The 25,867-nt window shown below is 34.8% G+C and overlaps 2 protein-coding genes and 2 pseudogenes across 5 annotated transcripts in view; 2 read left to right on the top strand and 2 right to left on the bottom strand.

Annotated features, from left to right (window-relative positions):
* The window catches only part of LOC126724830 (uncharacterized), a 40,185-nt gene extending 37,947 nt beyond the window's left edge, over positions 1 to 2,238 (top strand). For 3 of the 4 annotated variants that reach the window (XM_050429223.1, XM_050429222.1, XM_050429220.1), the window contains 2 exons: positions 460 to 1,387; positions 1,543 to 1,874. In XM_050429223.1, the coding sequence (XP_050285180.1) occupies positions 460 to 1,387; positions 1,543 to 1,818 (1,204 nt within the window). In that variant the 3' untranslated portion in view covers positions 1,819 to 1,874. The other variant, XR_007655134.1, reaches the window with a different exon arrangement.
* Positions 2,239 to 3,471: 1,233 nt separating this feature from the next.
* On the bottom strand, positions 3,472 to 7,246 carry LOC126724834 (uncharacterized). Its single transcript, XM_050429232.1, has 5 exons — positions 7,073 to 7,246; positions 5,827 to 6,520; positions 5,000 to 5,236; positions 4,523 to 4,614; positions 3,472 to 4,420 (listed from the first exon to the last, which is right to left on the bottom strand). The coding sequence occupies exons 2-5, from the start codon at positions 6,475 to 6,477 to the stop codon at positions 3,808 to 3,810; spliced, it is 1,593 nt and encodes a 530-aa protein (XP_050285189.1). The 5' UTR covers positions 6,478 to 6,520; positions 7,073 to 7,246; the 3' UTR covers positions 3,472 to 3,807.
* Positions 7,247 to 8,292: 1,046 nt separating this feature from the next.
* LOC126727682 (ABC transporter B family member 19-like) lies at positions 8,293 to 16,212 on the bottom strand (annotated as a pseudogene).
* Positions 16,213 to 16,214: 2 nt separating this feature from the next.
* Positions 16,215 to 21,536, top strand: LOC126727681 (glucosamine 6-phosphate N-acetyltransferase-like; annotated as a pseudogene).
* Positions 21,537 to 25,867: the final 4,331 nt, after the last annotated feature.

Genomic DNA, 25,867 nt, shown 5'->3' with positions numbered 1-25,867 from the left:
TCGAGGCATATTCATTGTCCTGTTTGTATTCTCTTTCCATTATTTATCAATTGATTTTACGAGTGTTTATGGGTATTTGAGTTTGAGTAATTGGTTTTGATTAAACTTGGGGTTTGTATTATTTACTGTATTTTATTAACTACAGGTTGCATTGTCTTTCCATTATTTATCGCTTGATTTTATGTGCGTTTATGAGATTTGAGTTTGAGTAATTGGTTTTGATAACCTTGGGTTTGTTTTATTTTTTGTATTATACGAACTACAGGTTGGAGCAGACAGACTTGCTGAGGAGACTTTTGGTGGTGAGGATGGATCCTCCATAGGCAAAAGGAATAATTTGCAGCAAATGTCACAGGGTAGTATTCTAAAGAACTCCAAGTATAAACCCAAACTTGGTAGCAAAAACCGGCAGGAGTGGTATTCACATGGAGACAAAGATGGTTTTGCTAATATACTGAGGTCTCAACAAGGAATAAATTCACCAGAGAGTGTAGGCAGTAGATCAAAACAATTCAAGTGCATGGGTACTCCAGATTCAGCCCATAAACAGGATTTTCCTCAATTGTCTGGGTGGTCTGATTCTGAGGACTTGGATGCAGGGAGAATTCATAGTGGGAAAATGTTAAGTTTGGGTACTGCTGATGGCATAACATTACAGGATGATCTCCCGAGCCAAGCAGGTCCTTACAACAATGGAGCAAGTTTGGAAGTGAACATGGAATTTAAGTTGAAAATTTCTGTCCATCAGGATGAGACTCAGGTCCTTTCTGTATCTGCTAAAAAATATGAGCCTTCTTCAAGCAAGTATCCAAGAAATTCTGCGGGCCATAAAAATTTAGAGCATTCTGAGCACTCTGCAATGCTTGACTCTTTTGATCTTAGCCCAACCAAATCTGAGAAAATGATTATGCTCAAACCTCCTTTACTTGTACCTAATAGAGAAAAGTGGAATGAAATCAAGTCCTCCTTGAAGGAGCAAAATGGAATTGTGTTGAGGGCTGGGATGGTCCTTCTAAAGAGTTACATATCATTCAGTGATCAGGTCAAAATAGTAAAAAAATGCCGAGACCTTGGTCTGGGTCCTGGAGGTTTCTACCAACCAGGTTACCGTGATGGAGCAAAACTGCGATTGAAGATGATGTGCCTCGGAAAAAATTGGGATCCTGAGACAGGTAACTATGGGGATCACCGTCCAGTTGATGAGGCTAAACCACCCACTATACCTGCTGAATTCTACCCGTTGGTCAAAAAATCAATTGAAGATTCCCATTCCCTTATTCAGAAAAATTCCAAATCAAGCAATGTAGAAAGCATACTTCCCTGGATGTCACCAAACATTTGTCGTGTAAATTATTACTCTGAAAATGGTAGACTTGGTCTCCATCAGGTTTGCCTTACCCATATAATCTGACTTCTCAATTTCTTTGCAATTTCTATTCTTGGAAATTCTTCCTTGATTATGTTTTATTTTTCATGAATTATTCATCCATAACTTGCACCTCACTTGTTTCTATGACAGCTAATGACTTCAAATCCATGCAGGATCGTGATGAAAGCCCAGAAAGTCTTGCTAAAGGTTTACCTGTGGTCTCTTTTTCAATTGGTGACAAGGCAGACTTCTTATACGGTGATCAGAGGGATGTTGACAAGGCAGACAAGGTTGTGCTGGAATCCGGAGATGTTCTTATATTCGGTGGAAAATCTAGGCATATTTTTCATGGTGTTACAGCCATTCACCCAAACAGTGCACCAAAGTCCTTGCTTGAAGAAACAAAACTCCGGCCTGGCCGGTTGAATCTTACTTTCAGACAGTATTGAAAACCTTGGTATATATTTGGAACTCCCTCAAAGTGATTAAGAAAGCTTCTTGAAGCAGAGAGGTACATGATAGTTTTGTTGATGTAATAACCGTTTATGTAGATATTCTGGGTGGTCATTATAAGCCCTGCTTAGGCCCTTACCTTTTGATGATGACCCTTCCCTTTCCTCTCCTATCTCTCCATCTCCCCACATCCAAAGTCCAAACATATGCAAAAATGACGTGTATCACTGTTTTCCTTGTAATTTATGTTTCAGTTTTCATTTTTACAATTTTCCTTTCTTCCCCCTTCCCCTAAAACAACTTTTAGCTCTTTTTATTTATTTTTTCATTAAACGACCTGTAGAGGTGGCATATTTTTGTTTCAAGTAATACTAATGGCATAAAATTCCATATATAAAATGGTCTATTATTGCAAATATTGGTGGTACCGGTATAAGATTGCGAATGTTGCCAAGAGCTTTGAAAATCAATTGACACTCTCAAATATTTTCAATAAAGAGACGTTTAGGATTCAAATTTCCTTTCCCTCGTCTATAAAACTAAAAGAAAAAATGCATTTGTTTTCTCAAAAAAAAAAAAAGTTTCCATCTCATTAAGTAATAATTCAAGCGTGTGCGCGTACAGTATACCCTACAAAAGCATATAATCTAATCATTTATATTGTCTTCCTTTTAACACATTGGAATCAATTTATTTCCATGGGGCATGCCCATTTGCCTAAAAGAAATACATTCTCTCATGCTAGGAGCAAATAAACCATTTAAATTATTATAATTTTTCCTTTGTGTAAGAATGTATGTTCTTGGAAGGCAATTGTACCTTTTAAGGATTCTTGAATCCAACAGTTATTTTGAAGCTACCTGATTCAACAATAGGATCCCTATTGGTAAGGGATGGTGTGAGTACAGTTTGTTTAGATCTCCAACTAGGCCATAGTGGGTGGTCTGCCATACCCTGGGGGTACTACTTTATGTTTGCATTTGGTTTACCTCATATATTTACCTGAAATTTTTTGTGCTTTGGACACTTCATTAACAGTTTATTTGGCAGCCAAACTTCAACAGTCACTTCACCAAAGTTTGTTTGGTACTAGCATTTGATTTTTGCTTAATGCGTGACATAAAAATTCTTATTTTATAAGCAAACCACAAGACAACCACTCTCCCACCCAAAAAAAAAAACGCTTGCATTTGCAATTTCATATGTGGGATCCATGTAAGCTCGTCAGCCTTGGACAGCTTTAATCATAACCATACAAGTACATTTTACTATATACAAAAAGTATTTGGAATTCCTTGTATCCCATTATTCAACAATGTTGTTTAATATCTACCAACCATATTAGTGCCAGTTCTAAGTCTAAACAATAAGCTATTTAACCAATGCTTTTGAACTTTCAGCCTCCAGGAAATGGAGACAGGGAGAGGGTGAGCCATGCTGGAGAAGCAGGGCACATGCCAGATATATCAGAATGAAGATCTGAGAATTTTGCATGTGCTCTAGCTCTCCAGCTTGGACCCTCTTTCTTGCAAGTACAGGTTAAATACATTGAGCAGGCCTTGAGATAAAAGAGGTAAGTTGCCTGCAAGTTTGTCTTGAAACTTCTACTTCAAAAGATGCATTTGCTAAGGGTCTAAAAAAGATTGTAGTATCACAATGTTTCATCTTCATAAATAATCATTTGTCCTACATATTCTTGACATATCATTCTATTTATTCTTTAAATTAGGTAGAGGATCCATTAAGGAAATAAAACACACACACACACACCATTTACATTAATATGGACCTTTGGTGGCCTTAATTATTTTCATACACAACTAAACTAATAAATAATTTGCAATACAAACCTGTTTGGCCAACACTTCAAGAACATTGTTTGGCTCCTGTCATCTGTAGTTAGCAATCCACATCACCTTAACCATAAGTTATTTTCAAACATCATAAGACAAACAAAGCTTTTAAAACCATCCTTTGTTGATCAATCAACTACGATTCTCCAGAGCTGATGCAGCAGACTCTACATGAGCAAGCAAACAAGAATAAACTTTCTGCTTCAACCGCTCAACTGTCTCTGCTAATCCATCATTTTCTGAGCTCAATTTGCTTGTCAGTTTATCCAACCACTCATTTGCATGCTTAAGCTGTGACAATGTGACAGCAATATGGTTGTCTGGCTCCATTCGCCGTCCTGCACTGTCCTTACCTTTCTTCTCTTGGGTAACTACACGAAACCCAATATCCAATGCTCCCTCCAAAAATTTCAAAAACCAAGATCTTGTTTCATTTAAGAGAACCTCTCTAAGTTCTTTGATCTCTTTTGCACCATCCCCTTTAGCCCATTCTGATTTCTCAGTCCCACTTAACTCAATAGGGAGCTTTGGAGACTTTAACATACTTTTACCATGAATAAGACCAGCCTTTTTGCTAGTTTTGTCTGTGTTTGGAGCAGATTGGTGAGTCAATAACTGAAGTGATTTATTCTTTAATGGATCTGCTACATTTGGTTGTTCAATGAGCTGGTATAGTGTGAAGAACTTGGTGAGATATAGGTGGGGGTTCTCTGGTGAGGAATATGCGCAGAGATCAGCAAACATACTGAGAGAAAAATGCACAAGTAAGACTTGGATATAATTATAAACTGGTTCCTTTATGGTGATATTTTTTGAAATGAATGATTTTGTCATGAAATGAACTTACTTGAGGCACTTGACAAGAGTTGCAGCTGTGGATGCCTCCTTTTGAGCTTCTGCTGCAACCAAAGAAGCTAAATTTCTCCTTCTAAGCATTCCCTTATAAAATTTTGATAAAGGAAAAGAAAGAAGAATTACTTAGTGATTGTAAAGAAATTGTGATATTTTGCTGTTTTAAGGTATTTTTCCTATGTCAATTCTAAATTGATTAATAGACCATCTACTCAGTCAACAAAAACTGATATCGGATAGAAGGCAATGCAAGGCATATTTGGCCATAATTTTAGTGAAATGCAATGGGATGAATGTATTTCTTCAAATTAAGTACTGCCATATATGCTACCACAAAAGAAGCAGCAAAAGATATCCATTGAATTGTCAATGTGGCAGATGAAACAGTAACCATATAACTAATTTATGAAATATAGAAGTTGTATAAGAATAAAAAATAATTAATGGTAGTGGAGGAAACAAGGAAAGTTACCTTCCCTGGCTTCGAAAGTTTAGCAGGTAGAGAAGCCCATAAAATTGCCTCAGCTGATTGGTTTTTTTCTTTATTGTTTGATAAAAAATTAAAGTTCATGTTTTCCTGTTTACTTGAGGTACGTTTTGCAGGAGTGCTCTTCGAAGGCACTGCAGTCTCCTTGTTGTCAGATACAGCTACGTCTGGCTTTGATGAAAGTGCATCAGATCGATTTCGGGAAGGAGTCATTGAGCGTGTCTGTAATGATAGTACAAATGATTGTCACTAAATAGGTTTTTTACACACATTCAAGCTTCATTTGACTAACATTTCTTCATTGAGCCCATCATATGAACCATGTATCATTTATTTGATTGTCCCATTGACATGAATCATTGTCTGAAATTGGTTTTTTTTTTTTTTTTTTTTTCCTTTCCTTATAGGGGACAATAAATCCTAAATAATTCTGAATGATGCACACCACCATTTTCATTTGATGTATAGAAACTGTTTCTTTACTAATTCCTATAAATAGTTCTTGTTAATTCACTTATTTCACTGTATGTACCTTATATTTTTATTGTATCAGGAGCTTTGCAGAATCTAATTACATTAGGATTTCAGGGTTGTACTGCATAAAAACATGCCATCCTAATTAATGGTGCACATATATTATTATTATTATTATTATATTCTAAAATTTTCCCAATGGCTTTTCAATTGTTAACATACTGATATAATTTCCAACAAATATTGCCTAGACAAAGAAAGCAGGATAAAAAAAGTCCTGGAACTGTGTATTTTTTCCTTTAAGATTGGAATATATGTCAAACAAGCAAGAATCATACCTGACCTTTCAGCTCTTGCTGCTTTCCTTTCACTAATCCAATCTTCTTACTTGCTCCAACATTCTCATTCTCATTGCTCTTCCCACCTTCATTTGATTCTGCCCCACTTGCCTTAGCATTATTTGGTGTCAAAACACCCTGCATGTACCTGGATGCAACAGCTGCCTTTTCCTCTTTGATAACAATTTTCTGCCTTGAGCTTTCCTCCTTCACTTCCAATAACTCATTCAATTTTGTGCCATATGTTCCTTCGTTATCAGACTGGACTGGACCCTCTGATGGCTCTAACATTTGCATCAAATCCTTTGGATTCCCCACAAAAGGGTGGCGTCCTGGGACCGGTCTCACTCCAACAAGAATAGGAACTGGTCTTCCTGCTTCCACCCTATCAACATAGAAAAACTGCCCAAGTTGCAACTTGTTGTTCAAGATGAACTCGTTGTCTTCTCTTGATAGTGAGACATATGTTGAATGAGACGAGTCAGAGACTTTTATGAAGAAGCCTTGATTAGGCCACAAGTCAGACCCAGTTAAGGCAGGCACAATGCTAATCACTTGCAGTAGAACAGATCGATATTCTCCGCGTACTTTTACATTGGAATTTATACTCTGAAGAAGCTTTAGTAGTACTCCAGGAGTAAGCGATGCCATTCTTTTCCCTTGTCTTCTGAATATCCAAATTTGTAATGTCTACCTGAATGATGCATTGAAGTTCATGGCATTAACTAATCAGAGTTAGATGTTTATTCCATGAAATTTACCTCATACATTACAAATATTAATCCTATGCATTCCTTCATGTCAAAGACTGCCACGTTTTTCAGTTTGTGTAAGATTTTTCTAGGAAAATTAGATTGACACTTTCTGTCTATAGCTTCCTATTATTAATAAGGTTTCAATCAAGTGTGTGGTAATAGCAATAAAATTGCCTAACAAAATGAAGGTACTGAATTGGACTAATCATTCAAATAAATCAAGTACGAAAGTTTTAAATGTTTTGCACCCTATCAGGCTAGACAATCTGTCACAAAATAAACTGAGGAAAAAAAAAGAGAACTATAATGCTTGAAACATCATAAGGCTATATTCATTGACAAACAAGAATTAAACCCAGAAAGTAAGTACTGGATTTTTTTTTCTTTCCTAAAATGAGTAAATGGTATAAGTTATTAAGCTGTATGTATCACAATGATGTGCTTTGGAATGAATAAAAATATTGACATGAGCAAGAAAGATGTATAAGTACCTGAGAGAGAGAGAGAGAGAGACACAGCATAAAGAGCCAAGAGAAAAAAAAATAAAGAGGTCCTTCTCTGAGTGAAAGAACAAAGTTTTGCATAAAGAAGCGAAACAACTGTAGCTTGAAGACACAAAGTGAGTCTTATTGTATTGGTCTAAGGCTTAAACAAGAGCCTCTATAGCTTTGCATGTCAGGCACGTAATTATAAACTTTCTCTTGGCTTTCAAGCCAAGAGACAATGTATCCAAAAAAAGCCAAGAGACAATATTTACATGTTTGAATTATGTGGTCCTTTGATTTAAAATGACAAATCTGCCCCCCCTTTAATGGAGCGTCATGTTGGATCTTTATTGGTACCGTCAATGGGCATTCTAGTCAGTTGGTTGAGGGTGGTCTTTTCCAGGTTTCATTTCCTTTTACGTTAGAGGAAAGGGAGCCATTGAGAAAGGTAAAGGGATTCCAATGTCTACTTCAGTCATTAATGCAGTATTTAATCATTTTAAATTTTTTGATAAACTTAATCATTTTAATTTGACTAGAGAACTTGCACATATGACACATAAGAAATGGGATAAAAATGTGACCTTTTTTTTGGATAAACATATTGATGTAGATTGTAGAACAATGAGCTCTCACACCAATATGTTAACTCAGGAAAAAAAGCAAAACTTGATACTAATTAACTTTATTAACTATAATATAAGACTTAAAATAACATACAATTGACTTCCTAAATGGAAAAAAACAAACTTAAAATTAATATAGTCCTATACCGAGCATTCTCTCAACTAAGGCTACTGAAAGGGAACTATTACCTAATACTTATCAAGGCTCAGCTTAGATTCATGGAAAAAGTAATAAGGAAGCCAAGTCTCTTTTCTTTTGTCCCCTTCTGACACAAGAAAAGATAGGAAAATAAAAGGAACTCATTAGGACACCTACCCCAAGTGTAAGTTTCAACCAATCCAAATCCGTTGGCCCAATTACAAATCTAATAAAAATGTAGGACCTGAATCATCTGATGTTACTTGATGTAAGTAGATATAATAGTCAGTTCAAACTCTCCACTTGATGGTCGCACATTAAATATCAGCTATCAATCACAAATCACAATCATTAAAATTACCACCAAAAAAAAAAAATGTTTAATAACAAAATGAAGCTAAAGTTACTCTATTCATGGGAAGCAAACTTTATAACATGAAGATATGAATAAAATACATTGCTCAGGAAAATGCATTGGCTTCAGTTTCTGCACGAACCAAGTTAGCATACACACCATTAACATGGGAAGCCATGAGTGTCTCATGGTCCCCATACTCCACAACTGCACCATCTCTCACAACAGCAATCATTTCAGCCTCTTTGATCGTGTTGAGGCGGTGGGCCACAATGATTGTGGTGGCTCGCTTAGTAATTTTCCTTAATGCATCTTGGACATGTTTCTCTGACTCCAAGTCCAGTATACTGCTAGCTTCATCTAGTAGTAGCACCCTTGATCTCTTCAGTATGGCCCTTGCTATTGCAATCCTTTGTTTCTGCCCACCCGATAACTGGACCCCACTTGCACCAACCTATAAAAAAAACAACAATAATCAAGCTTTAGTCCTAAAATTTTGGGATCGGTTATGAATTCTCAAGAGACTAACCAAGGGTAGGTCACATGTATAGTAGTAAAAAATTAAAAGAAATGGTAAGGTAATTAGAGATTGGTCACTTGCTATGGTGTATCATAAAAGGTCCCTTATAAGCCATCTAATTAAAATTTCATCTCACCCTTGATCAAACCTTTAAGAGAATGTATTATTTTAGATCTTATGATAATCCCAGTATTATGCCATACCTGAGTTTCATAGCCTCAGGTAGGCCACTGATGAACTTGTGAATGTAAGCTTCCTAATTAGCAGCCTCTTCGATCTCAGCCCATGACGCATTTGGATCCCCAAATGCAATATTTTCTGCTATGGTCCCTGCAAACAATGCAGGCTCTTGACCCACCAAAGCTGTTTGCCTTCTCAACCACTTAACATCAAATTCCCTCAAATCAATACCTCCCATCATTACCTTCCCTTGAATTGGATGATAAAATCTTTGTATCAACCATACTACTGTTGATTTTCCTGATCCACTTCCCCCCAGTAAGGCCACCATGCTTCTACCTTTGACCTTTAAGTTGAAATCACTTAACACAACCACCTCAGGCCGAGAAGGGTATGCAAATGTCACCCTTTTGAACTCAATATCCACTGGCTTTGACCTTTCAATCTTTCTGCCTTTATGTTGATCATTACCAATCAATGGCCTACGATTAATGATGTTGAGTATTGCTGGAATTGCTGTTGCAGCCATGGAAGTGTCTGGGGCTAGACCAGCTAATTGTCCAAAAGAAAATGAGCTCAAAACAAGAATGAGAAATATCTTATATACCACCCCAAAGTTTGTTGTGTCTTCTTGGACAAGGCGTGCACCATACCAAAGGATTAAGGTATATGCTCCATACATGGCACCTTGAGAGAAGCCAAGTGTTAGGCCTTGAATATGTGACCTTTTCACTGATTTTTCTTAGGCTCTGATAAGGCTTGGTCAAATGACTTAATTAACTGTTCTTGAGCTGAAAATGTTGTGACTGTTCTAACGTTTGAAACTGCACCAGATGCAATATTGCTAGCTTTGGCATATGATTTTTTATCAAGTCTTGGTTCAATATTTATGATCAAACTCAAGTAGCTTGCACCAAGGCTAAAAGGAGTGAGAGCTTCAGCTACAAGGGTTAGTTTCCATTGAAGGAAAAATGACACACCAAGTCCAATGCAGCTGAACTCAATCCCATTAATAAGACTGATAGACGATCGCCAAGGACTGAACGAAAACTAGCACAACCAATTGAGAGCCTTGGGACAAGTACCCCAGTGGAGTTTTCTTCAAAATCAAACCAACCAGGTTCTTGATTTAATATAGATTGGAATAAGAGGTCTCTCACTCTTATTGTGAGATTTGTTCCAACCCAACCACACAAACCTTGCTGTCCTGTAATGAAGATTATACACCCAAAGCCAAGCCCAACAAGTACTAAACAAAGGTCACCAACTTTTTGTTTCATCTTTGATGGGGGTTCATCAACATAAAACTGAAGGGCTTGGCCAAGAATTAGAGGAAAAATAGATAGAACTGCACCTGCAAGCAATCCCAAGAGAAATCCTAATACTAACATGAAGATGTCCGGTCTTTGTAACTTCCAAACTTCTGAAAGTTTATAATTTTCTGGATTTGTTTCTTGTTTTTCTTCCTTCTCTTCTAGTTCTTCATCTAGCATATACTTCAGGTAATTCGACCTTGAAACATCATTGAAGTACTTCAATCCCAATACATCATAAGTTGATTTCTCATTCATAGACAACTCAAACTTTTCCAGTATTATTTTTTGAAGTGTGGTTTGAAACTGCATCAGAAGCAAGCTTGACAAGGCTAGGCCCCGGCTTTTTCCATAAGCTGACTATGGTTGCCAATTTCTACAGCAGAACCACGGTCAAGAACCACAATGGTATGAGCGTTTCTTACTGTTGCTAGCTTGTGAGCAATGACAACTGTGGTTCTGCCAGAGCAAATCTTGTCAATGGCCTGTTGGTCTATAGTCTCAGACTCAGGGTCTAGTGCACTGGTAGGCTCATCCAAGAGAAGGATGCTAGGGTCTTTGATCATGGCACGAGCGAGTGCAATTCGTTGTTTCTGACCTCCTGAGAGATGGGTTCCCCGGTCCCCAACCTGTCCAAGTAAAGTATATAAACCAAGTTAGACGATGAATGCGTTTTGTAAGTATTTATATATGTATAATGGTCTATGCATATGTTGTTAATCATGTCTGATTGCACCTGAGTATCATAGCCTAGTGGGAGGTCAGTGATGAATCTGTGAGCATTGGCTGCAACGCAAGCCGCAATTGCCTCTCTCTTGGTAGCATTCTCCTTCCCCATCATCACATTTTCTATTATTCTTGTGGCAAAAAGAGTTGGCTCCTGACCAAGCATACCTATCTGGTCTCTTAGCCACTTGACTTGCAGTGTCCTTAAATCATGACCATCTAAGGTGATTGTTCCTGCCAAAATATTTGATACCTAACCACATCAGGAATGAAATGTAGTAATACCAACACTTTTGCATAATATGATCATCAGCTTACCTATGATAGGGTCATAGAACCTTTCTATAAGAGCAAAAATAGTGGACTTTCCACCTCCACTTGCACCAACTAATGCAAGAGTCTTATGAGACGGAATCACCAGATGAAGAGAATTGAGAATTTGAGCATTGGGACGAGATGGATATGCGAAAGTAATGCCTTTGAACTCAATCCTTCCACGAACACTTTTGATTGCCCTCCCTTCAGGGCTGTAGGGATCTATCTCTGGAACTCTGTCTATAATTTCAAACACCCGGCTTGCCGCCACAGTTCCTTGTGCAAATTGAGCATAGTATGATCGATAGCGACAATGCCAAGCCCCTGTGAAAATGTAGACATGCATCTTTCATGTCAAGTACTGAGAACATTGCAGAAGATTTGGTGCCTTTTCAAGAAAATTTCAGAATCATTTTAATGTCAACGCAATGCTCGGAAAAATTTGACAATTTGTTTTTTTGTTAAGTGAAAAATGAAAATAGTAGTTAAGATCTATTAGTGTTAGTTCCAAACCCTTTTTAAAATGATGTGATTATTTTCTAACAAAATATAGTTGATACAGTATATTAGATTTTCTAAATTAAGTTATTTATATTTGTTATTTAAAGGTGTTTAAAATTTTGTAAGTTTTTTTTTTTTTCAAGAAAACATAATGCACTATACATTTAATTTATTATATGAAGCGACATATTTTATAAATAATGTAATGCTTGGTTGGGATTTGTTTCTAGTACTCTTTACAAATGATTTATATTTTATATGTATTGAATGACCTAAAGAGAAAACATATATAAGTAAATTTATCACGGAAAAAAAATATATACAAGGTTTTAATAACATAATAAAAAATTAATTTTATCAAGAACCTACCAAAATTACACTGAGAATGTGACACAATGAAGCAACTCCTCTTTCTACAAAAACCTCTACTTCCAAAATATCACTGAAATGGACTGAATGGAGTAGACTAAAATGGATCTAAATAGACTGAAATAGATCAAAAAGAATCGAAAATGGACCAAATGGACTAAGTTAGACCAAAGTGAACCGTATGGACTGAATTAGACTGAAATGGACCTAAGTAGAGCGAAGTAGACCTAAATGGACTGAAGTTGATTGAAGTTGATCAGAATAGACCGAAGTGGACCAAACAGGTCAAAGTGGACCGAAATGGACTGAATTAGAACAAATGGTCCGAATTAGACCTAAATGGATCAAAATGGACCGAATGAAATGAAGTGACCTAAATGGATTGAAATGGACCAAATAGACTAAAGTGGACTGAAGTATACCTAAATAGACTGAAATGGACCGAAATGGACTGAAGAATACCTAATGGACCAAAGTGGTCCGAAGTGGACCAAATAGGCCAAAGTGGAAAAAAATGGACGGAATAGACGAAATTGGATTGTATGGACTGAGTGGACCGAATTAGACTGAAATGATCCGAAATAGACCTAAATGGATCGAAATGGACCGAGCTGGACCGAATGAACTAAAGCGGACTAAACGAACTGAAGTGACCTAAATGGACCGATCTGGACCGAAGTAGACCTAAATGGACTGAAATGGATTGAACTGGACCAAATTGGACCATGTTGGACAGAAATGTTATGCTGATGTTGCTTAAAGGAGAATAGCAACAATAAATATTACGCTTTAGCTTTTAGATATTATAGATGCAATGTGCAGGATTATGTTATAAAATGTACATGTAATTGAGAAACTAATTTTCATTTAATGGAATTAGTTTGCATGATTCTTAGTAATTTCTTAAGAAAATGGATATCAAGCTTATTACCTTCCCCAACATTGACACCAAAGAAACAAGCAATGGCAGCACCTCCAGAGATCTCTCCCCTAGCAACCAAGATACCTCCATACAAGAAAGCCAATGCCCATGTTGAATAAGTAACCAAATAGATTACCCCAATTCCTGCACCCTTAGCAAAGCCAAGCTTTGCCCCAAGAGGCATTGATTTTGTTAAAAATTCAGCATATCTTGCAGTCAGTTTATCCTCGGCAACAAATGAAAATACAGTTCTGATTGAACTGATGGCTTGCTCTACCACACTACCAGCTTTCCTATAGGAAACCTGAAACAAAATCACCAAAAAAGAATGAGCAAAATGCTAAAACATGACACGAAAAGAAGTTGTTTAGTCCATGTTATTCTCTTTTCTACTTACCTCTTCTTTTGCAGCTAGACCTACATAAATAGCTTTGTAAGCAATACCACAGAACATCATCAATGGGATGACCTGGGCCAGCTCAAGGTATTGTAGGGCCTAAGGCGACAATTTTAAGTGGGATCTATTCTTATACTTTGAATATTAATAAAATATTTATTTAACTTTTTTTTTTCATTTAAAGTTTATTTTTTTAGAAAAAAATTACAAATTAAAACGAACCCATCGCATTACTCAATGACTATACAACTAAAATAAACACTATTTATTGAATGAAGTAACCAAATACTAAAAAATTATGATTGAAAAGTTTTATAAAGTTTTATATTTGATATTTCTAAATAGAATTTGAGTATGAAATTAATGAGTTCTTTTAACATTTATGTGTGAGAGATTAAATGATTAACCCATCCAATGAAATTATTTTTCTTTAATTAGTTTTTCTTTGATAAAAAACAACTACTTTTTTATTTATTGGTGAATATTTATGGCTTAATTGGTACTTCTATTGGTACAAAAATGTCTCTATTGGTAAAAATTTAAGGGCCTTTTTTCATTGGAGGCCTTAGGCGGTTGACTATTTGGCTCACCCATTGAGCTGGCATTGAGGATGACTGAGAAGACTACTCAAGATACTTTCCATGACCTCAAAAATCCAACAGTATATCCACAAATGAAGGTAAATATATGGCGGATGAAGTGTGCCATCTACAGTTAAAAACACAATAAATAAATAAAAGGTGCAAATTTGTTAATGCTATTTGTCTTTATAATACGTTACTCAACTTAGCTGTTCTATAAACATTGACATACTGCTGGCTTAAATCTCCAAACAAATACTTCATATGAGATTATCTTATAATTATGAAGAAAATAACAAATTATAATGAAAAGGAATGTGAAATATTTTTTTGAAACATTGAGGTTTAACCTTCTCTCCCATCACTTCTTGTATTTGAGCAACATCACTTGAAATTCCATGCCTGATATCACTAGTGCTGATTTCTGTGTCAAAAAAGCCAATATCCTGTCGCAGAACTGCTCTTAGATATTCTGTTCTTATTCGTTGAGCAGATCTCTCTCCAACCAATCTCCAGCAAGTGATCTCTGCAAATTTTGAGATATAGAAAACAGTACACTGTTGTATTACTTTCGAAGATATTCAAGTCTTAAAAAAAAGGCTCTAAAAAGTTACAAAGGAAAATGAAAGTATTGTAGGTCTTTATTCTGTAATCTCCCTCTTACCCAGGTATGCTCCAACGACCACAATTGCTGATAATCCAGTCATAAGTAGACATACCTAAGAATTGAAAATTTTAAAGAAAAGATGATTAATTTCCACAGTTGGTCAAAATATATTCTGACTCATTCTTTTGGTTCATTACAACAAAATATTTAAGAATTTTAGAATGTATCCTATTAATTTATCTTTCAATTTTGTTAGAATAATAGTTAAGTGATTAAATTTATATTTTCCTAACAGTTTAAACTTTTAGAACAATTGAAAATTTATTATGGTATTAGAGCAAGTGGTCTTGGGTTTTAAGCTTTTGGAACAATTAAAAATTTATCAGGTGGAACATTGAGTTGCATAATAAGGCTAATCCTCCATTTTCAAACCTTTATCTTCCATGTTTCAATACCCATAGACCGCGCGCCCTTCTGAAATCTGAGGTTGGAGGGGCAAATGGTACCTGTTATTTCTAACTCTAAAAATAATGGCACTAGGGGGAAAAAGGTTATTTATACAAGAAGTTGTGTACCTTCTCGACATCCTTCATCATCTGGCCTTCTCCATTTGACGATTCTATGGCAATCTTATTCACAAACTCTCCAAAAAGATAAGAATACCAAGGAAGGGATCCTCCATTAATCAGAGCTCCCAAACAACCCAAGATCACAAGAAATATATCCCACTTTGTTGAATACTTGAACAAGCCAAGCAGCCCAATTGACTTTGCTGGCCCCACAATGACATTGTACTGATCATCCCCCCCATAATGATGACTTGGAGTTTGCTGACCCCCATGTGATAGCCCATGACCATTGTGATCATAACTATATTGCTCACCATGGCGTCCAATATGTGATATTTCATGACCATGGTGATCATAACGAGAATGCTCACCAAGGTCCTGTCCAATATGTGATAGGTCATGACCATGATAATGATAATTACCTTTATGAGACGAGCCATGAAGAAATTCATGTTCTTGAGACTCATATTTAATCATATTAAGCTCATCTTTCGTAGCCAAAGGACCACTACCAGTTCCACCTCTAATGTCCAATGTTGAAACCCCACGAGGCCTACATTCACCAGAAACGAAACTGTTTCCCAAAAATGGACTCTCGCCATCTCTAGCAACATAACTTTGGAGATCAAGCCTCCCTGCAGAAACAGCCCCATAGCCTGAATAATCATGATATGGACTCCTAAAATCTCGAAAGCCTTTTGATCGAGAATGGTAATAGTCATTGGCTGAACGACGAAATATACGACTCTCTGGAGTCCATGGATTTAAAGCTGCACTTAAGTTGCTACTAGCATGCCAGCTAGTAGGCTCAAAGTGCCATGATAGTTCACCTTGCCATGACATGTCATTGTCTGAGGCAAAAGGTGTGGCCGGAGGTCTGTTTCGGATTCTTCTTGGGGTGGGAGTATGGGACCTGTGATGAGAGCTGGAAGAAGTGCCACAGTGCGAGCTGGTGGGTGTGAGATGGAGGTGGTTTCGGTGGCTTGAGGGAGAGTAGAATTCCATTTCAAAGGAGGAGTCAGCCATTGATGGAGGAGTGTGATGGTGTGGAAATGTGGCATGAGCTTGAAATGGAAGTGGTGAAGAGGAAGGGAAGGATAGAATATAGAGGTGAAGAAAAGAATAAGGACTACATTGTTTGAGTTGGCGTCCATTGTTGGTTTGTTAGTCACTATACTTTGCCTCTTCCGCCTATATTTTAGTTTAGTTAGTCTAAGCTGGATTGCGGTTAGTTTAATTGGTAAACTCTTTTGTCGGACTTAATTTTTAATCTGGCTTAAATAAAAAAGAAATTTATTTTGTTGTTGACTAAATGGTAAAGAACAATCATCATAAAATGAACCTCATAAACTTGAAATTTTATCGAATCTTAAAAAAAATGAAAAAGATTAGTTGTTAAAAGGTTCTGTTTAGTATAGTCCAAGTTGCTCTACAGGATCAGAACAATCGAAATATAGGTTCAAGGTTCTCTTTGTTTTGTCTGAGTTGAGGTCTTGTAATTGTAAAGGTACAAGGACTAGCAACATTATGCATAAGAACAGGAGGGTCAAACAATGTCAAAACATTTTGTTGACTCATCAAATTTTAAAGTTAATAGTATCTTACTATGCTTTATTCAACCAAACGGAGATTTTAACCTCTATTTTAAGTTGCAACGCTATTTGAATAGACAAATGGCCTTGTTTTGGGTATGTGAGTTAAGCCCAAAGACAGACATCACAACATAGTGCACGGCCAGCGTATAATGCAAGGAGGCTGGCTACTTAAAAATGTTCATATTCATAGTTGCCTTAAGACATTGACTTATCATTTTAGGAAATATTAAAAAAAAAAATTGTGTCTCTTTGTAAACTAAGCAATGATTTATAGTTGTAGATACTAAATCTTAGCAGTATTTTCTTTTTTTGACTGAAGCAGTATTTTCTTGAATTGTGATGGGTTGTTTTCACTTTTTTTTATGAAAACGATTTGTTTGATACAGAAGATTGTGAGTGTTTGCTAGTGAAAAATAACAAATATTCTCTCCCTGGATGGCAGCAAATTATCAATAGTTTATATTTACAAGGCTTTCCTCATTTGTCATTAAAATGTGATTTAACAAGGGTCCAGACTGGATCCACTGGTGAAGAGACCACAGCATCCAACAATGAATGATAGTCAATTATACATGAAAGATTGACCATGACACTGCCCTCAAAAAATTCTCAAAAAAAAGGATAGATACATTTTTCAAAACAAAATAACAAGTCTTATTCCACAAAGAGGGGAACACGGACCATCTCCAATAGGAACTCCCAAAGCTTAGGGAGGAATAAAAGAGATACATTTTACCATCAAATCCAACTAGCATCAAAATGGACAATTACGTTTTCATAGTTTAAATATGAGACTTTTCAAAAAGAAAACAAATGAAAATACAAGATATTTGCACCAGGATAAATACCTATTACCTATCCACCTGGAAGTAGGGATGGCTATTTTGCCCTGCCCGCTTGACGTGCCTCTTCCTGCTTCGCCCCACGAGGGTTTTTCTAGCCCCGCAAAGGTGGTGGGGCGGGGATGGGGTGAGATTTTAGCCCCGCAACACGGGCAGGACATGGATGAGTTTAGACTTTTTAGACCCAACCTGCCCCGCCTCGCCCCATCCCCGCCCCGTCCTGCATTAATAAAGGTTAAATTGTAAATTTTTCATATCCTAAAACCTTATTATTTAAACAAATATATCAGCAACTTATTTTATTCTACCCAATAAGGCTTTTAGCCTCTCTTTTTTTCTCTAGCAAAGTTGGAAATAAGGTACCAATTTTAACATTTTCTTTTATCTTTATTATAAACAAATTTATATACTATTGAATAATTGATTTTGTATTAAGAGATTTTTATTTTTGTTGTGATATTGTCTTGTTAAACATTTTAATAATATTATTCAATTTTTGCTAAAAATTAGTTTGATTTGATGGGATAAATTTATTTGTAATTTCAAATATATTTTTACTAATGAAACAGATTTTATTAAAAATAATTGTAATAGTTGTGAGTAAATTAATAAGAAGTAGAGTTTTACGGGGTGGGGAGGGGTTTCGCGGGGCCCCAAGGGGCGGAGGTGGGGCAAGAAATTTTCCCCATCATATGGGGCAAGGCGATGATGGGGTAAAACAAAACCATACGGGGTGGGGGCAAAGACCACATCCTTCGGACCCACCCTGCCCCATTACCACCCCTACCTGGAAGGTTATGTATGATATAATTTGGGTGGATTTGATTGGATTGAATTGTTTAAATTTGTATTAAGTGGGCGTGTGCTGATTTCCACATCGAATTATTTACTAGATAAATCTTGAGTTCATAAGTGATTATGAAAAGTCTTGATTGCAACTTTTTTTTTTTATTTTAATAATTTGATAGTTGGGGAAAATGGGATTTGACTGTGAATGTCATTACTCTTTTCCAAAAATATGACTTATATTTTTTCTTTCATTTTTATACCTACAATTATTTATTTATTTTATTGAATGACAATTTTATACCTACAAAGGATGTGTGACAAATTTGACACTTTGACATAAAAAACTTGTTACTCGTAACATTGGTTTACGACTTATGGTTTTTGGTTTTATTCTTCCCCAATAACCCATTGAACGAACACACACACACACACACACACACACACACACACACACAAAGAAGAAAAAGAAAAAGAAAAAGAAGAGTAGCCCATTGAACAAGCTTTTTTTTTGGTTAAATCCAATATATTTTTACAACAAATCATAGGTGATAAATTATTATTGGTTATAATTTAAACTTACCACTAAAACTACTTTTTTGCCTACTAATAACAACCTATAACAACTTGTCATTTATAATTTGTTATGAGAATGTCGTGAAAATATTATGGATATAGTATTTCTCATATTCTTTAGGGAGTGACTAAGAGCTAGGACTAATCCAAGGACCTCAAGGCTTTGTTGATAAGATGAGAATGAGAGATTAAATTCCAAGTAGATAATACCAAGCCCTATGTCTCAGTTATTGCTTTTAAGACCAAATTCTATATGAAAGGCTGAGATTTCAATGAAAGAATTCAGCCTGTTCAACATGGTACAAAGATGAGTACTGCCATTTATATCCACATTGCCTTTTTTTCCTTCTTGGGATACAATTTATGAATCAATGTTTAGTAAATAGGATGATGGTCATTACTCATTAGTCACATTACACACACGAGGGCATAAACATGTGTACCATTATATTGGAGACGGTTTTCACCATTTGAACCAGAGAATAAGTACATGTCAACCCGGCACGGCCAATAAGAGAAAAAAGGCATATTTATTGACACCTATATTTCAATTAGAACAAAGTTTCTCTCCAAACTAAAATTCACACTCAATATAGAGATATATGAGGAGTTTGTAGAGTTTTTCTTCAAACTAGTTTGGAGAGACTTTATTCTTTTAGTTATCATAGTACACACGATCATAAGCCAAAAAGTTCATAATCCACACGCATGCACACACTCAGGAGCTGTTTGGATTTTTTTTATCATCACTCATCACTCCTCACTCAATTTTCGTCACTCGTCACTTAAAATACCCCAGTTTCCCCAAACACACCCGTTTGGCACTCATCATTCAGTTCTGCCGTTACTTTTTGTTTCAAAAAAAGAAAAAAAGAAAAGTCATGTATTGCGGCTAGGCTTTGTTTCAAAAAAAAAAAAAAAAAAAAAAAAAAAACCAAAAGTCAAACATTGCGGCTGAACAGTGAGAAAGTTGTGAGTTTAATTATGGAAATGCCATTAAAAAAAGAGTTATGGAATTGGAACCTGAAAAAACCAAAAATATGTTTTCAATTTCTATAACTCATCACTCAAAAATCAGAGAATTGAGTGATGGAAACAAAATTCAAACGGACTTCTCAGCCATGGGTCCTACCATTTTTGAGTTATGAGTTATGGAAATAACAAATCCAAATAGCCCCTCAGTGTTTGACATTGACTTAAAAAACTAACTCTTTTTACTATTTATAGTCAATTTGGAAACAACTTATTTAGCTGAAATTGAAATTTTTTTTGCTGAAAATATTATAGATAAAGCTAAAAAGTAGCTGAAATAGTACAGTGAAACTTATGAATGGTACCAAAAAGTGCAATGAGACTCATGAAGCAAAAATAAATTGAATAGTAAAAAAAGCCAGCTTTTTAAGCCAATACCAAAAGTAAACTTTAGTTTATTTTTTACTATTTAACTTATTTTTGCTATTATTCAATTTATTTTTGTTATAATTCACGGGTCTCATTACACTTTTTAATACTATTAATAGGTCTCACTGTACAGAAAAAAGTTTTTTTATTTTAGCTAAATAAAAAAAGTTTTTTATTTTAACTAAATAAACTATCTCCAAATAGATACTCAGAATGTATTTGTTTGGAGGTGAAATAAGATAAATAAAAAACTTTAGAGAAAAAATAAGAAATAAAATAGGTTTATTTGTTGTTTGGTTGGGAAGGGAAAGAAACTTTTGTGTGGAGCCAGGCACTTTCCCGCAGGCCCACACAAAACTTTTCTCTCCAAAATTAAGAGAAAGAAGGGAGAAAACGCTCTCAGCATCTTCACAGCAACGGTGAACTCCCACTCCAGGTTCTCTTTTTTTTGCCTTGCCCTCGTTATATTCCACATTCTATTGTATTAATCTATTGTTTCTTGTTGATTTTTTGTTTCGTGTGACATTCAATTTAATTTTTTTTATTTTATTTTTTGATCTGCCTTGTCCTCGTTATTTTCCTTTTGTTCCTAATAAGTTAGGCAAAGAACTGAAGTACTTTCGGAAAAAGATACGTGCCAGTAACTCGTCTAGCGAAGAACAGAAGTTTCAGGTCCGAAAATTACAGATCTCAGACAAAAACAAAGGTTTCATAGAGCTACTGAGGCAACTAACTGTTTGTGACTCTGTATCTGACAAAGATTTTGAAGATCGATTTTGGGAGCCCAGCGCCCTTGGAAGAGATGACCACATTATTTCTGTGGTAGAAGATGAATCTTCTTCTGGGAAAATTATTGCAACTGGGAGCATTTTTCATCGAGAAAAAGTTCTTGAGGAATTGTGGCAAAGTTGGGCACATTGAAGATGTTGTGGTTGACTCCAATGCTCGAGGGTTGAAATTAGGCAAGAAAATTATTGCGTTCCTCACAGAGCATGCTCGTTTGATGGGATGTTATAAGGTGATTCTTGACTGCAGATTGGAGAATGGAGCGTTCTGTGAGAAATGTGGCTTTAAACAGAAAGAAATTCAGATGGTTAAGTACTTTATTTGATTTTATTTTTGTATCACTTACAAACCATTTTTGGCAGCAGTTGTTCTGCTTGTGATCGGATTATTTTCTTGAAATTAAAAACTTTTTGGTAAAAATTAAAAATTAGCTAAAATAGTACAGTGATCCATGAATAATATCAAAAAGTGTAGTGGACTATAAATAGTAGCAAAAATAAGTTGACTTTTTAAGTTAGAGTCAAATGTGCACTAATTGTATTTGGAGAATTTTTTTTTTTCCAATTGGAATGAGGCAAGCTCTATCTGTGCATTGTGTCTAATTCAGATTATTTATTTTATTGCAGTTGATTTTGTTGCGTCAAGAAGTAAATCCGTTACAGGATATAGTTTTTCTGTTGTTATTAGTATCGAAATGCTTGATTATAATGTGAATTTGACTATTTGAGTACATTAGTTTATACCCTTAAAATGATCTTTATATTTGGAGTAAGCAAGTTGTATCCATCAAATTGTCAAGGCTGCTTATCTCTGGTTGCAAAGTGAACACGATGATAAATGTTGAAGATTATTTTGCTTTGCTTCTTTTGCCTTTTATGCAGTGAAGACATAATTTGAAAACTGAAACCATCAATTTTTCGTTAGAATCACTTAGGTAGTTGCACTTTTGAGTTTGTGTGTGAATTTGTTGCTTTCCCATATTGTCTACAATCGTTCTTTTGGAAAATAAAGCAAGTTTGCTTTTTGAAATGGTTTTTGTGGATTTAATGATAATCTGAGGTATATGTGGCAAAAGGGTGTTATGTTAAGCATTTAGGTAGTTGAACCTCTGATTTTTTTTTTTGGGGGGCGAATTTATTGCTTTCCCAGATTGTTTATAATCGTTCTTTGTTTAAATGAAAAATTAGGGAAATTTACAAAAAATAGTGGAATGAGTTGTGCTGCAAGTCTTCTAGAGGTGCTAATATTGTCATATTATGTAGTGCAAGTTTAAGAATCATACATTGCTACTTGTTTTGATTTTAAGTATAGTAGATAAAATTCTCTATGTTTTAGCATTTGAATTTCTTTTTGGGGGTTTGAAAATTTGCATGAGGTATAAGAAGATGCTTCCCTAATGGTTCTCTGGAACTTCACCACCAAAAACAACTTTTGCTTTTTGGTTGCTTTCTTAATCTGAAATTTGAAAATTTTAAGCCTGTTTGGATTGAGGGGGAAGGGAAGGGGGAGTAGAATATAAACAAGACATTAGAGTAGTTCTCTTAACACAACAAATAAATATGATATATATTGGTTTTACATATTCATCTACTTTAATTATGATGTTATAACTAAATAATAAATCAATAAAAAACCAAAACAAAAAATTTTGTCTATACATATTCATCTTGAGCGGTTTTAACTTTACATATAATTTTGCATTTACATGTTCATTTACTTTAATTTAGATGTTTATAACTGAAAAATAAAATCAATGAAGAATTAAAAACAAAAAACAAAAAAAAAAAAAAACAATTTTTTTTTTTTAATTTATAAAATGGCATTCACAAATCTTGCTTAATATTTGATGGTAGAAGAGATATAACCTGACAACTATCCCATGGGAGGAATCTAAATCAAGGATGTTATAGATCTCCTGCTAGAGGTTTATACTCAATGGTGTTTGTTGTTGACCTAATTTGGAGAAAAATCATATTATAATATGTCCTATTTTGTGTTGTTGTCAAGTTTTTGTTTATTTGGAAAAAAATAGTCTAGACAATATGATGAAGAACATTTTGTGCAGTCGAAGAAGAAGAGTTTTGTATAGTTTCCTTTTACTATTTGTAAATTTTTTTTTAACAAACTAGCAGCAAATTGTTATGTTTTTTTTATATGATGTTCCTAGATATTTGAGTAATTGTTTTAAGTGTTTACGAATATTTGATATTACTCTTCATCTTCCATATCTCATTAGTATATTTTTGAAGATTTTTAAGAAAAAAAATTCAATTTTGTGCTTAAAATTATTTATTTATCTATTTATTATTCAAATATTGGATTAGATTATGACAATATTTACACAATACTTCTCCTTCTTTTTTTCAAAAATTTTCCTTAATTTTTTCCCATTTGGAATTGTACTCTTGGTTTATTGATTTATTTTTATATTATTTTTATATTATTAAGGTAAAAGAGTTAAAATCATCATGTATAAAGCTACAACTAGCACTTTTGCTTAGAATCCGCCATCTGTTTCTATTGCATAACTTCAAAACCTTATTAAAATTTTTGAATTTGATTGTACATTGGATATTTGGCTTGATCACATTACATTTGATATGTTTTACATATTGGGAAGGAGTTTGGTTATGATGCGATTTTTATTTTTCTCTTTCTTTTTTGTTTTAAATTATAATTTTGTTGAGTTTTATTATTATTGTAAGGACTCGATTTGTAACGACCCCAAGACAATATTGGGCTCGTACGTAAAGAGGCCCAAACAATATCATTTGTAGAGCGTGGGTTTGAAAGGCTAAGCCTTGGTCACCGGACGGTGGTTTTTCGTGGTGTTCATACATAATTAAATCGTGTTCGTTTTAGGAGTCTTTCTCCTGGAGGCAGGCTGAGAGGCTCTGGTTTTTGGTCATTTTTTCTAGCATCTGCTCTTGATTGCTTACTTTTCCTTTTATACTAGCCTGTATCCCTCATCCAGCGTCCATGTGTAGGTTCGACTTTCCAGGACTGATATTTGTCCCATCAGCCCATACCCAAAGTGGTTGGGGGTGGTTGTAAAAGCTGAAGAGCATGGCTCTATCAGATGCAGAGTATTGAATGGCAGTAATGACAGCTTTCCCTTTGTCCTTGGTCGTTATACTATCCAGCGTCTCCTTCTTTATTGACATAGATATTTTAGATTTTTTCCCGAATTGTTCCTATATCTTTTTTTGCCCTTCCTTTCAGGAGGACCTCGAATATGCCGATGACAGAATCATCATCGGCTGTGTCTCAAGACTATTTGGACTTTTATTACCTATCCTCGGCTATACTCTTCCTCGGCTCGAACCTTGGGCCCCAATGCAAAAATAGGCCAGGGCCACAAATTATTGAACCCCACAATTATTTTTAGATATATTTTTTGGTGTGTAGGGTAGAAAAAATTGGGTTAGAGAAAATTTGTTTAAAACTAAAAGAATAATTTCTAAATTTTATATATTTTTTAATAATACACAAAATGTTATAAATAAGTTTTATTAAAAAAATGAATATTTTCGCTAACTTACCTTTGATTTCTTGAGAAAAATTATATTTTTTTCATTAGATACAATAAAATTTATATATTTTACATTTGTGATTTTTCTTATAGTAAATGAAAATATAGTTATAAAATACATTATTCTTTATTAAATTAGTCCTAATTGTAAAAAATAAACTAAATATAGAGCACCTTAAAAAAATTATAACGCGCGACATATAGGGCCGCGACTAGTATAAATAAATGAGGTGCATGTCCATATATGCACCTAACACACTGTCCTATTAGAAACACAGCTTTCGAAGCATTTAGAGCAATTATTTGATAGCTGCATTTTCATATATTTATGCGAGCTGATAAGGCCATATAACCTTTTCTCTAATATAAATAAAGGAGGTGCATGTCCCAATAGGCACCTAACACACTGTCCTATTAGAAACACAGCTTTCGGCGCATTTGGTGCAATTATATGATAGCTGCATTTTCATATATTTATGCCGCTAGCTAGTACTGTCCTATTATACACGCAGCTTACATGGTCGTCTTTTGATTCTGTTCTTGGGTCCAAGATTTTTGTTGTTACTCTTTTGTAGGAACTTGACCTGTTTCTGAGGTAGGCAGTTCCTAATGTTTTTCTTCTTCAATAAAATCCTTCGCTATTGATAAAAAAATAAAAAAATAAAATTTCCCTTAGCTAAGCTGAGCATAAGTGCCAAAGAAAGAAAAAGGAAAAATATTCTTTCACACTCACATCCATTTTTTTACACATTCATAATTGATGTGAAAATACTCTAATTTAAATATATTCACATTTTCACATATAAAAGTAGATGTAAAAAAAATATATATATATATATATATATATATTTTAAAGAGTTTCAACCTATGGCGTCTGCTTCTGATGATAGCTCTTTTATTATTAAACCAAGACACCAATCAGTTTTTGATGTAGGCGGGGATTCAACCATAAGAGATTTTACCAGTTGAGTTAACTGGAACCAACAAATGAAAAATATTGAATGTGAGAGAATCAAAACTCTTAGAAAAAAATACATGCCCAACACAATTCTATATTATTAATTAAGGAAAATTTTAAGTTTAGATTTATAATGACAGTAAAATGTAAACTTAAATTAAAAAAAGGTTACCATTTTGCTCTATAAATTGAGAGATTTTTTATT

This window comes from Quercus robur, chromosome 5 (genome assembly GCF_932294415.1).
Source record: "Quercus robur chromosome 5, dhQueRobu3.1, whole genome shotgun sequence".
Lineage (NCBI taxonomy): Eukaryota > Viridiplantae > Streptophyta > Magnoliopsida > Fagales > Fagaceae > Quercus > Quercus robur.
Note: the sequence above shows the minus strand (reverse complement) of the source record. Positions and strands in the feature narration are given on the sequence as shown.

Coding starts and splice junctions, on each gene's coding strand:
- LOC126724834 (XM_050429232.1), bottom strand. CDS start 6,477: ATGGCATCGCTTACTCCTGGAGTACTACTAAAGCTTCTTCAGAGTATA. Junction 5,237..5,826: donor AGCAAGAGCTGAAAGGTCAG/GTATGATTCTTG, acceptor CTATCATTACAG/ACACGCTCAATGACTCCTTC. Junction 4,421..4,522: donor ACTCTTGTCAAGTGCCTCAA/GTAAGTTCATTT, acceptor TTTTTCTCTCAG/TATGTTTGCTGATCTCTGCG.